Genomic DNA, 12,888 nt, shown 5'->3' on the forward strand with positions numbered 1-12,888 from the left:
GGAACAAATGGATGTCGGCATTTGCTGTTCCTCTTGCTGGGAATGCTCTCTCTCTCTCTCTCTCTCTCTCTCTCTCTCTCAATGCTCACATGACTCACACCCTCTCATGCTCTACAACTTGGCTCAAAAGTCACCTCCTCTAGAAGCCCTCCCTGATTGTGTCCTTGAAGCAGACACTGGTGAGGTCACTCAGCATGTGATGAGCTTATTCCAAGTTTGACTCTGCCTTCCCTGTGGCCTTTTGCCTGAGAGAAGTTGAGACACCTGGTGTGAGGTCAACAAATCCTTGTCAAACAAGTGAGGAACAGAGAGAAGCCAGGCTTGCTGTACCCAGCTCTGTGACTGGGCTTATGTCAGGGAAGCCTGGAGAGAGGTCACACTCGGGAGATGGAAGACAGAAGAGCATCCAGGACAAGGGTGGAGCAGCATAGAGATGGCATGCCGCTGGGACTGACAAGCTGGCAGGCTCCCCTCTCCCCTTCCTGAGACCACAGACCCATCTCTGGAGAGTCCCCGTGTCACAGGGGACACCTGCTATATCATATAATGTGGCCTTCAAGTGACCAAAACCCTGTGATGGCCTGCCAGACCCGCCACTCACTGGCTATGCTGGCTAGCTCTGTGTCAGCTTGACACAAGCTAGAGTCATTTGGGAAGAGGGAACCTCACTTGAGAAAATGACCCTACCCGACTGGCAGGTGGGACAGTTGCTTGATTGATGGGGAGGGCCCAGCCCATTGTGGGTAATGCTATCCCTGCGCTAGTGGTCCTGGGTTCTATAAGAAAGCAGGTTGAGCATGCCAGTGAGCTGCACCCTCCATGGCCTCTGCATCAGCACCTGCCTCCAGGTCCCTGCCCTGCTTGAGTTCCTGTCCTGACTTACATTCTTGATGGACCACAATCTGTAAGATGAAGTTAAACCCTTTCTACCTCAAACTGATTTTAGTCACGGTGTTTATCACAGCAATAGAAGCTAACTGGCCGTTTCTGAGTCTCAGGGAGCCTTTCCAGGACTATCTGCAGAATGAAAGGGGAGAATGTCCCATCCCCGCTTGCTAGGGACAGGAAGTAGGGAGTGTGGACAGCCCACTGGAGCTCAGCCCCACCAGCGTCCTCTCTCCTAGCCTCCATGCTTTGCAGTAACACTGCTGCCATTCCTCATGTGTGCTCAGCACAACATGATCACGGTGGTGTCCAGGTTACCAATACTTTCCCTGCAGTGCCTCAGGTTACCCATCCAGCGCCTACAAAGGAAGTGATAAGGGCTAGGGACCCAGCCCCATAGCCCCACCTCCCAGTAGCATCCAAAGGTTTTGCTGTACTGGCTGCTTCAGCCATAGCAGACAAAGAAAAGGGTCTGGGGTGTGGGTGTGTCCGTCCCTGGGCCTCTGGGCCTGAGTTCAAGAGGGACCCAGTAGGTACCTAATAAACATTGAGCATCTAATGATCTAGCAGGGATCCCGGTCATGAGAAAAAAAAAAAATGACTGCTGCTAGACACACGTTTCTAGACTTCAGGGACTCGTGCCTATTTGAAAGGGTTGTGGGCCACCAGATAATTCTGTCTGGCAGATGGCCACATGGCTGAACCTCAAGAAACCCCGCAAGAGGCTTCAAATGGCTCAATGATGCTTCGCCCTTGTTTTACCCCAATATGACATGCGGTGCCAACACTGACCACACGGTGGCGCGCACCAGCCTCCCAGCTCTGGGGAGCGGACGGTTGTAGTCCTTTCCCAGCAAATGCAAGGCCCCCTGGGCTTGATGCCCAGAACCACGTGATTTTGAGGGTCCGCATGTTAGGGATGAGGGGGCGTACTGACTCCAGAGTCCCATTCCCACCCCATCCCCAGCTCAGTTTCTGGGTGACTTTCCCAGCATGCCCCACCCCATCCCCAGTCACCTACTTGCTTCATCAGAGTCATAGCTATTGGCTTCCTCCTCCTCCTCCTCGGCCGGTGGCCGCGGCTGGCGGGCAGGGGCCGCCTGGGAATAGGGGCCTGCAGTGTGGGGAGCTGACGGGAAGCCCCCTGTGGGACCTGTCCTCTCCTCCCGGGATGGGGCAACAGCCCCTGGATAACCAGGGTCACTTGGAGGAGCCTCTGTGAAGACACGAGACGGGGAAGGGGCAGTGTTGAGTCCGGAGGAAGCTTCCAGAATGCAGGTTCCCAGGCTGTACGGAGGAAGCTTCCAGAATGCAGGTTCCCAGGCTACACTCAGAATCGGGGGTCCTGGAAGTCTGCATGTGGCAGCCAAGCCCCAGGGATGATTTGAATAAAAGCCAGACCGACTCCATGGAGGTCAGTCAGCGTTGTGGACTCAGCCAGACAGCATGAACCTTAACCTCAGCTGTGTGATATAGGGTCAGTTACTTAATATCTCTGAGCTTTAAGTTTCCTTATTTGTAGAATGAGAGTTACCAAATTCAAAGGTGCTTCTCTGACAACCAGTATTAGTTGCATAAAATAATGAGGGCTCCTGAAAAAAAAAATGACTACCTCGTAACCATGACAACCAGCCACCTGAGGCCTGCATGTGGGTCATGGAATAATCACTGTTTGCTTATCGTGGGCCAAACATTCACCACGTTGCACAAAAAGTGATTTTTGTTTGTTTGGTTTGGAGGGGTTATTTTAACTATTTTAAAAATTGTTATAGTTTGTTTAATCTTCCCAACAAGACTGCAAGGGAGGTCCTAGTCCAACTTACACTTCTTAGAAAGCAAAAAACAGTGGGGGCGGTGGGGGCACACACCTTTGATCCCATGACTCGGGAGGCAGAGCAGGCGGATCTCAGGCAGTTCCAGGCCAACCTGGTCTATAGAGCGAGTTCCAGGACAGCCAGGGCTACACAGAGAAACCCTGTCTCAAAAAAAACCAAAACCAAAACCAAACAAACAAAAAACCAAACAAACAAAAACAAAACAGAGAGGTTTAGTTATTGGCCAGGAGTAACACAGCAGGAAGGGAAGGACTAGGGGTGGTGCCAGGCAGTCTGGACTCTTGAGTCGCTGGAACTGGCTTGTCAGTGTGGACAGTTCAGGGTTTAGAAAGTAGGCTGTTTGGGGGTACAGGTTGAGTAAATGTGTTCTCGAAGGGGCTGGGACAGCTCACACTTGGGAGAGGCTGGGACAGCTCACACTTGCCTGCACTCTGCTCTGGAAAGCGTCCTGGCCCAGGAGTGGCCCTGCTGCCCCCAGGGGGGCCTGCAAAGGGAGGGGAAAGGGGTGGTGAGGAGGTCATACTTCCAGTGTCCATCCCTCCCCTCACTCCACAGGGTGGACAGGAAGCAGACAATGGTGTGCAGAGGGTCCCAGGATGTCTGGAACTGTCCCGGGGTGGAGGATGGAGCTGGCATTGGAAAAGCCCAGGTCCAGCCTTAGCATGGAGCTCTTCCCGAGTCCTGCTTCCTCTTCTGAGTTGTGGAGGAGGTAACACCAGGGTGCTGTCCCTTCGCAGTGGACAGGATGCTCTACCCACCCCTCTGCCACCACCCTGCCCTAAGCACAGGGCCTCCTTCACCCCAGGGTCTAAGAAGAGCTCAGGGCTCTGCCTGTTTCAGTCCTGCAGGGTGATGGGACCGGGGTCATTGCTGGGGGACACCAGGGCACATGGTGCTGCATGGCAGGTACCTGGCTGCACAGGTTGAGGTGGTGCCGGGCTTGGCATTGAGGCTGGGGCAGGGCGGGAGGCCTGGACTGAGTTAGCCCGCCTCAAACCTGCAGGAAAAGGAGGGAGACAGCATAGTTTACACACACACACACACACACACACACACACACACACACACACGCTAAATCATCAAATACAGAGAAAGCACAAAGGACAAACGTCATGCCCCAGCTTCTTAGACACTCAAAGCAGAGGAAGCAAAGGAGAACAGACTAGTTGGGTTTCAGCAGAACTAAACCCCTGGCCAGGCAGTAATGGTGCATGCCTTTAATCCCAGCACTCAGGAGGCAGAGGCAGGCAGATCTCTGTGAGTTCAAGACCAGCATGGTCTACAAGAGCTAGTTCCAGGACAGGCTCCAAAGCCACAGAGAAACCCTGTCTCAAAAAGCAAAAAAACTAAACCCCTGGAAGTCAAGTGACACCATCCACAACGAGAACAAGTGATCCCCAGGGGGTGGAAGCCATTTACAAATAACACAGTGACAAAGGATTGGAATCCTTGATGTAAAGAATACCAGTAACCCAACAGCAACAGAGTCCAGTTTAAAGCATGGGCCAAAGGCCAAACCAGACATTTCTGTGGAGAATCCAAGTGGGAAAAGCAGAGTGCCATCAACTTTCAGGGAAATGCCAATCAAATCTATGGCACCACTCTGAGATACTGATCCACACCCATGGGGTAGCTAGTACTTAAAAACCAACAACCAAATGTGGTGGTGCACACCTTTAATCTTGGCATTTGGGAGAAAAGGCAGGTGGATCTCTGTGCGTTTGAGGTCTCTCTACATAGAGAGTTCCAGGCCAGCCAGGGCACACAATGAGACCCTGTCTCAAATATAAAAACCAAGTGAGCAAAAACCAGCAGCTGGGCTTAGTGGCTCATGCTTGTAACCTTAGCACTCAAAGAGGCCAAGACAGGAGGATCACTGTGAACTCCAGTTCAGGCTAGCTACAGCAGGACGCCCAGTTTCCAAAACCAACCAAGCAAGCAAATACAGAAAACAATGAAACAAGCCAGTCACACTCATTGACAAAGGTAGATAGAAACTGGAACCCTTGTGTATTGTTGGCAGAAAGATAAAAGCAGTCTATACCACTTAGGAAACAGTATGGTGATTTCTTGAAAAGGGTAGATATAAAAATGCCCAAAAGTGTCATATTCTCACTCGTAGGTATCTACTCCAAAGACTTGAATAGATATTTGTAAGAGAAATTCTTAACAGAACAGTTCACAAACATTTAATGGTAGTAACAACCTAAATGCCCTTGGACTGAATGCATAAATAAAATGTAGTATGTCTGTTCAATGAACTATTATGCCTTTCCCTCTCCCTCTCCTCTTTTTGTGTGTGTTAGCAGTTGGATAGAAGAGATCACTGTGGGTCCTGAATACTCGGCCACCATGTTGAGACCCAGCCCCCCACTATAAAAACAGAGATGCTGTCCCAAGGCTCAGACACAGTTTCATGAGAAACAAATGTTCCTAGCCTAACACTTCAAAGTCAAGTGACCAAGACTCTCCTCACCAGGCACTTCATAGTAATCTACTTCGAGTGGTCCCAAGAAGTGGCCCTGATAGTGATGCCTGTCAGTCAGTATTATCCTGGCTGCATTGTCCTGCCCATTGACACTGACAGCAGAAGCCACATGGGAAAGTATTTAGATGGATACTCACTTTTCTCAAAGCTAAGTGGCCTTTCTTCTCATTTTGGGAGTCAAGCAAAGCTAAAACTCATGTGGATTTCATATGTCATGCTGGGGCAAGAAGAGTCTTGATCACAAATATGATGTCTGGAGCTAGAATTGTATGACTCCTTGACTACAGACCAGAACAGAATGGGAACAAAACATGTTATGTACTAGGTGCTCAATAAAGGCAGCACATGCTCACCTGCTGGGCTCTGGCTGGCATCTCCAGCACCCCCACCATGGCCATGGTCCCAGCCCTCGGAATCCCGGGCAGTAGTACTCATTCGTGCCTCAGAGGCCCTGCGCATGGGAGGCCCATGGCTTCCTCGCCCAGAAGCAGAGGTGAGGTCGGGGCCTGCAAGGAAAGGCATGGCTTGAACAGAGAGAGGGAAGTGGTGGGGTGGGGTCTCAGAGTGTGAGACAGTTACCAGAACTCACCTGGCTTCTGACCTGGGGCCCTCCTCTCCTCCATATCACCTGGAAGAGAGAGAGAGAGAGAGAGAGAGAGAGAGAGAGAGAGAGAGAGAGAGAGAGAGAGAGAGAGAGAGAGAGAGAGAGAGAGAGAGAGAGAGAAATAATGCAGAATGCTGGTTTTCTGGTGTCTGTAGAGTTCTTATTTCAGAGATTCACAGGGGCTCAGCCTCTCTTCCTAAGAAAAGTTTTTGAATCATAAGTAAGTTTCCCTCCAGCCTCTCCTCTGAACTTGTTCCCAGTGTCTCATTTCCTTATTGTGTGAAGACACAAGCACAGACCAACAAGACAATGACAATATCTTCTGCCTAGACTGGTAGGTCTGTCCAACCTTTGACATCATGGCATTGTTATCTGTGAATCCACAATCAAGCACCACATAGCCACATTACAAAAAAAAAGACTAAAAATTCTGCTTCTATTCTAAATAAGTTTGCAATTTTGTTTTGGGCTGCATTCATAGCTACCCTGGGCTACATGTGGCCTGTGGATGTTGGGTTGGACACTCCTGGCAGAGGGAGGAAAGAGTGATCAGGAGGAAGGATGGTTGATAATACTACACACTCCTCAGGGACAGTATCTGTTGACAAATTGGTGATTCTACAATAAATAGAAATAAAAAATTAAAAAAGGAAGTAGAAATGGCTCATGTCACTCCATAAAGAAAACTTTATGCACCAGGCACTATGGCTTTGAGAAGTCATCCTATGAGAGATGTGTCAGATGCTTAGATTTGAGCTCTGTATGTCTAGCTCTCTTTTGAGAAATAATGCCCCAGCATTGCTTGTCCAGTTGGATCTTACCATACAGTGTTAATTGAGATTATTACAAGGGCTTTATTTGGCCAGTCCAAGTGGTGCTGTCCAATGAAAATGCAATTTCATGGAGTCATTTTTCTTCCTGTTGCCTCACTCTCTTTTAATGAACACTTTAATTATTAATAACCATACTCGGATAACAGCCATGCTATTAATAGTGCTGATAATTTTCTTTTACTAATTTCATTTCTATTCATCTTTCACTTCTAATTAGTCCAGTTTCAGAATTGTTTATAGTCAATAGAAGAAAAACAAGTGAAAATCACACATGGTGCAGCACACCTGTAACCCCAGCACTTGGGAGGTAGAGGCAGGATATTAAGGTTCAAGGTCACCAAATCCTCAGATACAAAGGGAGTTCCAAAGTATCCTGTGCTACATATGAGTCTTCCCAAGAAGAAAAAGGAAAGGGAGAAAAAGAAAGAGGCAAGGGGGAAGGGGACAGAGAGGAGGAGGAGGAGGAAAGGGAGATGAAAAAGGAGGAGGAAGGAGAAGAAAGAAAAAAAGAAGGGAAAGAGGAGAGGAGAAGGAAACACAAGAAAACCAGGAGAGCCTCTTTAGCATGCCCAAATTCCCCAGGTTCCGTGGCATATTCAGCTGAGTGGGGGCCTTGTCCAATTCCTAATTTTAATTTCTTCTTTTGTGCTTTTCAGCTTCCCACTAAGGAAGACACCAAAGCCACTTAGCAAGCTGGCTTTTCTAGAAAGTTCCCTATGCTACCCTTCCAAACAAGGCTCATGGTAAACTGTGAAGGGGCTAGGGAATCTTAGACAAGAGGTCAGAAGCTAGCTGGCAACAAATACTTTGCTAGGATGCCTTCAGGTAGACCAGTAGGCCAGGACCTGTCCAAGGTTTTAAAAGGGGTTGGTTTTGTCCTACCTCGAGCTGGAGCCCGGGCTGTGTGCCTGGACTCAGGTGTGGGCTGCTCCAGGGCGGCAGGCTCACCAGCAGGCTGCTGGGGCTTGGTCTTCTTTATAGGCATGGGCTGTGGAAGGACCTGTTTGGGGAAACCTTTGAAGAACCATGCCCCTGAGCGCTTCCAGACCTGGGAAGGGAGGGAGGCAGGTATGAGAGACATGGCAGTCATCAACTGCCAGGCTTTATGTTTGCTCCCATGGTTCACAGCCATGGCAGTGGCCACATGCATCTGTTCCACTTATCAGCCTCACGAACATGATGGCCATTTTTTATTGGTAGAGAAAGTTGAATGTTTGCCATGTCAAGGATCTATCCAATAGCTCACAGCCAGAGAGAGGAAGAGTGAGGGCTCAATGCCTATTCTCTCATCTTGTAACTATGGCCTTGGACTTGACGTAAGGAAGGTGGGATGTACCTGTAAGCCCTAATACTTGGAGGTGGGAGGGTCAGGAATTCAGATTTGAGGTCAGCCTGGGATACATGAAACCTTGCCTAAAAAAGACAAAATAGATGATCTACTCCCTGACAACTTCTTCAAGACTCCAAGCCTTTATCATGACTTCAGGTTAGACAAGATGATATGGGGACATCTGGAAGATTACCTCATTCCCATCTTGATATACGCCCTACAAGGTTACCCAGTGTGTCACATAATAACAAGACTTCCATGACTTTGGTCCTCTGGCTTGTGTGATCCAGAATACCAGAGGAGTGTGCAGATGTGGGGAGGTTAGTCATGGTGTCTATCCCATTGGCTCTCTCTCTACTTCTGGGTGGTGATGACCCCCTGTTCCCTCCACCTATCTTCCTGGCTACTGTATCCTCCTTTCTTTCTATTCAGTAGATTCAGAGCCCTGCCATCACTCATATTGGGGATCCCCCCTCCACTTCTTGTGTCTCCCATTCTGCTATGAATAGCACATCACCAAACCTTCCTACATGCTTTATTGTCCTGAGGCTGAAGAGAGAGAGTGTGGCCACTGTGACAATCTCTCCAAGGCAAGCATCTGCATCAGGCAGTGAGTGGTAAAGGGTTGGAGATAAAGTCAGTAAGCAGGTCTGGGTGGGAGACAGATTGACGAGGAGATCAAAGAAAGAATGAGCAGAGAAAAGGATGAAGGATGGGGAGGGCAGAGGAAGATAAGGAAACAGAGTGAAGAGAAAAATATCATGGAGGAGGAGAGAGGGTAAGGACCAGAAAGCAGGGAGATGAGAAAGGCAACAGGCAAAGAGGAAGAAGAGATGCAGGGGGCTCTGAGAGATGACTCAGTGGGTGGAGGGTAAGCATGAGGACCTGTCAGATCTCTAGCACCCGCATAAAATCTGGGCGGTGTGTGCCTGTCACTCCAGTGTGGGGGAATCCCAGGGGTCCACTGGTCAGCCAGCCTAGCTGAACCCATGAGCTCAGTGAGAGACACTGACTTAAAAAGCAGGGCAAAGACAGTAATGGCAGACACCTCCTGTTGACCTCTGGATGCCACAGTTTCACACCTGGGAGAGCACACCATCACACACGTGTGCATACACTTATGCCACACACGGAGAAAGAGAGAAAGAGGGAGAGGGAGACTTAGAGGGAAAGTGAGGGGCAGGGATGAGGAGGGCAGTGATAAAGAGGCAAAGGGAGGAGAGGAGGAAGAAAGGCCACAGTGGCACAGGAGGAAACTTGGGTGCTTCACCAGACATTCACTCCTTTTATGTTTTTATACAGGGGCTCATGGGTCCAGGCTGGCCTCAGATCCACCATGTGCTTGAGACTGACCTTGAACTCCTGATCCTCCTGCACCCACCTCTCCAGTTCTGAGATTACAAGCATGCACCACCATGCCCAGTTCAAGTCAAGTTGGAGACTGAGTGCAGGTCTCACGTGTATTAAGTAAACACTATCCACTAACCACATCCCTAGATCTAGGCTGGTTCCTTTCCTACCAAACCCTTAAGACACAAGAGCCACGCCAAGCCCTAGGCCTCCAAGCACCACCACCCACCTCACCTCCAGACACAGGCCTGGCCACTCACCTCCCTCTGTTCAAGGCAGATCTTACAAAGCCATACTGGATGCGGGCGGTTGTTGGAGGTCTCCACCCCACACTTGGTACAGACATTCTGTGGACAAAACAGCCAAGGTACACACAGGTGAGGCTCTGAGCTGTTGGGAGACTAGGGATGGCAGTGGGGAGGTCAGTTGGGGGGCAGCGATGGAGTTTAAGATCTCTTGAGGGTTGGAAAGAACTAAAACCCTTCCTCACTTCCTCAGGAGAGCAAGAACAATAGGAACAAAGTTTCACTTTGGGTCTTGCTGCCAAAGACAAGAGCTGGATTCTTTACCAAGGGTTGGAGGGGAGGTCCTCAAAGAATCCATCCAGTAAGGTCTGAGTTCTCACCCACCACATGCAGGAAGTCATTATTTTTAAGAAAAGCCAGTATATTCATTCTGTTTATTAGCTTCTTTCTTTTCCCAGAAGACTTGAGACCCACCATTCTAGTAGGCAATGTCTGAATACCAACCAGACAACACAGAGGGACACTGCACTCAACTAAGGACAAATAGGAAAACCCACGAGTGCATAAAATTGTCAAGATAACTGTTATAATGCATTATCTTTCAGATGAACTTTTCCCCAATACTGTATTTGCTTCGTTTTGAGACAGGGTTTCTCTGTGTTGTCTTGGCTGTCCTAGAACTCACTCTGGAGACCAGGCTAGACTTGAACTCACAGAGCTCCATCTGCCTCTGCCTCCCAAGTGCTGGGACTAAAAGACCTGAGCTACCACACCCAGCTAGATCAATATTGTATAGGTTGCTTGGATCACAGGGCAGGAGATGGCCAATAGCATGATGAGCGTCTCTAACTGGGTGGATCACCACATTGCCTTGTGTGGGATCAGGTGGACCAAACACAGTCGTGTCTCTATTCTGGAAAGATTGTGTGCTCATAGCTTGGGGGACAGGGCAAGAGCTCAGGGAGGGGTTTCTCTGCTTGGAGGAATGCTCTTAAAGTCCAAGGAGTCCATGTTGGCTGGAGAGAGGCTTCCTAAGTCTTCCTTTTTAAAGGTAATTTCAGTTTTTACTAGTGTGTGTTTTTGAATGTGTGCAGCCAGAGGAGAACTCTGTGGCATTCTCTTCTTCTACATTGCCAGGGTTCCAGGATTGGACTTGGGTCACTAGGCTTGTATGACAGGTGCCTTTGCCTGCTGAGCCTTGCCTGCCTTTGCTAAGTCTCTTGTCGCTTGATGTGTGTTAAGGGAACACACATATATGTGTGAGTTCATGCATGTGCATGCATGCATGCATGCATGTACACACACAAAGAGTTAGAAAGAGGAATAAAGAGAGACAGACAGAGAGGGAGGAGAGAGAGAAGAGAGAGAGCATGCTCTTCAGACCACACCTAACTTACTAACTAATCCATAACCAGGATCCTCAAGTCCCAGACTCCTGAGTTCATCTTATATAGATGAACTGAGCTCTAAGGGGCATAAAGGCCTTCCATGGGAGGAACCAGCACCCAGGTGACTTTGGGAGACTGAGAATCCTGCAGAATTCACATCCTACAACTGCCCTTCAGCAGCCAAGCTCCATCCTAAAGACCTCAGGCCCCAGATACATAGTCCAACGCCCCACATCCCTCTTCCCCATGCAGGTGTCCAACAGAAAGGAAGGGAGCGTGATGCTGGTACCTTCTTACAGTCTTCACACACCACACAGGTAGAGCCCAGCATGCCCAGCTGCTCTCCACACAGAATGCAGCGGTTCACACCATCCCCGGCCACATTCTTCCTCATGTTTTCCAGACGGTCCACCAGGCGCCTGGGGCGGAGACAGGGCAGTGAGGACCCTCAGGACCAGGTACTCCTGGTGTGGCCCAAGCAGAGTGAGGCCCTCCACCTCAGCATCCATGTTCTTGAGACTCTGACGGTGGCTGCGTAGCCTTCCCTGGAAAGGCTTCCAGGTGCCAGCACCTTCAGAATGCCCATTCCAAGTCCAGGCCCCTCAGCGGCCATCTGTGCTAATGGCTTCAGGGTCAGACCTTTCCTAACTCTCACAGCCTCCTCTGGGGATCGGCCTTCGGAGTTCTGAGTCAGCCAGCTAATTGTGACACACCTGCTCTCAGCCATCATCGCAGGCCTCTGGAACAAATGCTTTCAAACAAAGCATACTGCAGGCACCTGCCAAAATGCTGATTCTGAAACGTGAGTCTGAGGGGGAACTTTCTAGAAAGCTCTGAAGCAATGTTGCTTAATACTGCCAGCCCAGGCTCTGGCTGGATAATGAAGCAATAGGTGTAAACATCGAACCTTCCGGCACCCTGTAGGGTCTTTGGCATCTGGATTTTCAGACATATCTACTGATTTCAAGTCCTATCCCTGCCCTTTCCTCAAACCAAAGGTTTACTGGTCCATCTGGGTGAGATGGTTCACACATATATTTCCAGCGCCTGGGAAGCAGAGGCAGGAGGATTGCTAGGAGTCCCAGGTCAAGTTGTGTTCCACGGGTATAGAGTGAGAGAGCCTGTCTCAAACAAAATGAAAGGTTTGTTGCCTTATTCTAGACATGGAGTGGGGGGGGCAACACTGGAACTGGACTTGGCCATGACTTTGTGGGGTGAAGCCAACAGTCAACAGTGGGCAGTAGAGGTCTTGGAGGGACCCTGGAACCACAGGTTCCAGAGGGTCGCCTGGCAGCCCTGCCCACAGCCATCAAACATGGACTCCACCGGAGGGTCCCCCAGCTCCTGAAAATCATTTTCTGGTGCTTTTCCCCTCCAGTCCCCCCAATGGAGGAATGAAGAGCAGTCTGCAAGCCACTGGACCCAGGCTACACCTCATACCGGGAGGCATCAGTGAAGAACCCACGCTCACACTCACACCCAGTAACATCATCAGCCGCCTCTCCCCAGAAACTATTCCTATGGACCCACAGAGGCAGTAACTAGAGCCAGCCACAGTTTGTGGCCCAGGAATGCCCGAGGTGGTGTTAGCTGCCTCTGAGGTGCACTTGCCCTGTGATAGGAACCAAGGTCAACACTTTGTATCAGTTCACTGAGCAAACCTTCCATCCTCTCCAGGGACTCAGGATTCCCACGATCTGACTTAAGATTTTTTTCCTTCCCCATGGTATTATAAAGAGACTCAGTTTAAAACCATCCCAGGCAAGGACATGGTTCAGCTGACTGACTGCTTGACTAGCATACACCACACCCTGGGTTCTATGCCCAACACAGGTAAATCAGGAGTGGTAGCACATGCCTATAGCCTCAGCACTTAGGAGGCAGAGGCAGGAGAATCAGAAGTTCAAGGTCATCCTTGGCTACACAGTGA

General features: G+C 49.7%; 1 protein-coding gene across 2 annotated transcripts in view; it reads right to left on the reverse strand.

The window, feature by feature from the left end:
• Positions 1–12,888, reverse strand: part of Rph3a (rabphilin 3A) — a 69,409-nt gene that overhangs the window by 11,472 nt on the left and 45,049 nt on the right. Inside the window, exons 6-13 of one of the 2 annotated variants that reach the window (XM_040731369.1) lie at positions 11,248–11,377; positions 9,586–9,672; positions 7,528–7,693; positions 5,798–5,836; positions 5,562–5,714; positions 3,631–3,717; positions 3,145–3,204; positions 1,907–2,101 (exon numbers count right to left, since the gene is read on the reverse strand). In XM_040731369.1, coding sequence (XP_040587303.1) covers positions 1,907–2,101; positions 3,145–3,204; positions 3,631–3,717; positions 5,562–5,714; positions 5,798–5,836; positions 7,528–7,693; positions 9,586–9,672; positions 11,248–11,377 — 917 coding nt within the window. The remainder of the gene's footprint in view (positions 1–1,906; positions 2,102–3,144; positions 3,205–3,630; positions 3,718–5,561; positions 5,715–5,797; positions 5,837–7,527; positions 7,694–9,585; positions 9,673–11,247; positions 11,378–12,888) is intronic. The other variant, XM_040731370.1, reaches the window with a different exon arrangement.

The sequence above is a fragment of the Mesocricetus auratus genome, unplaced genomic scaffold, assembly GCF_017639785.1.
Source record: "Mesocricetus auratus isolate SY011 unplaced genomic scaffold, BCM_Maur_2.0 Super-Scaffold_100025, whole genome shotgun sequence".
Lineage (NCBI taxonomy): Eukaryota > Metazoa > Chordata > Mammalia > Rodentia > Cricetidae > Mesocricetus > Mesocricetus auratus.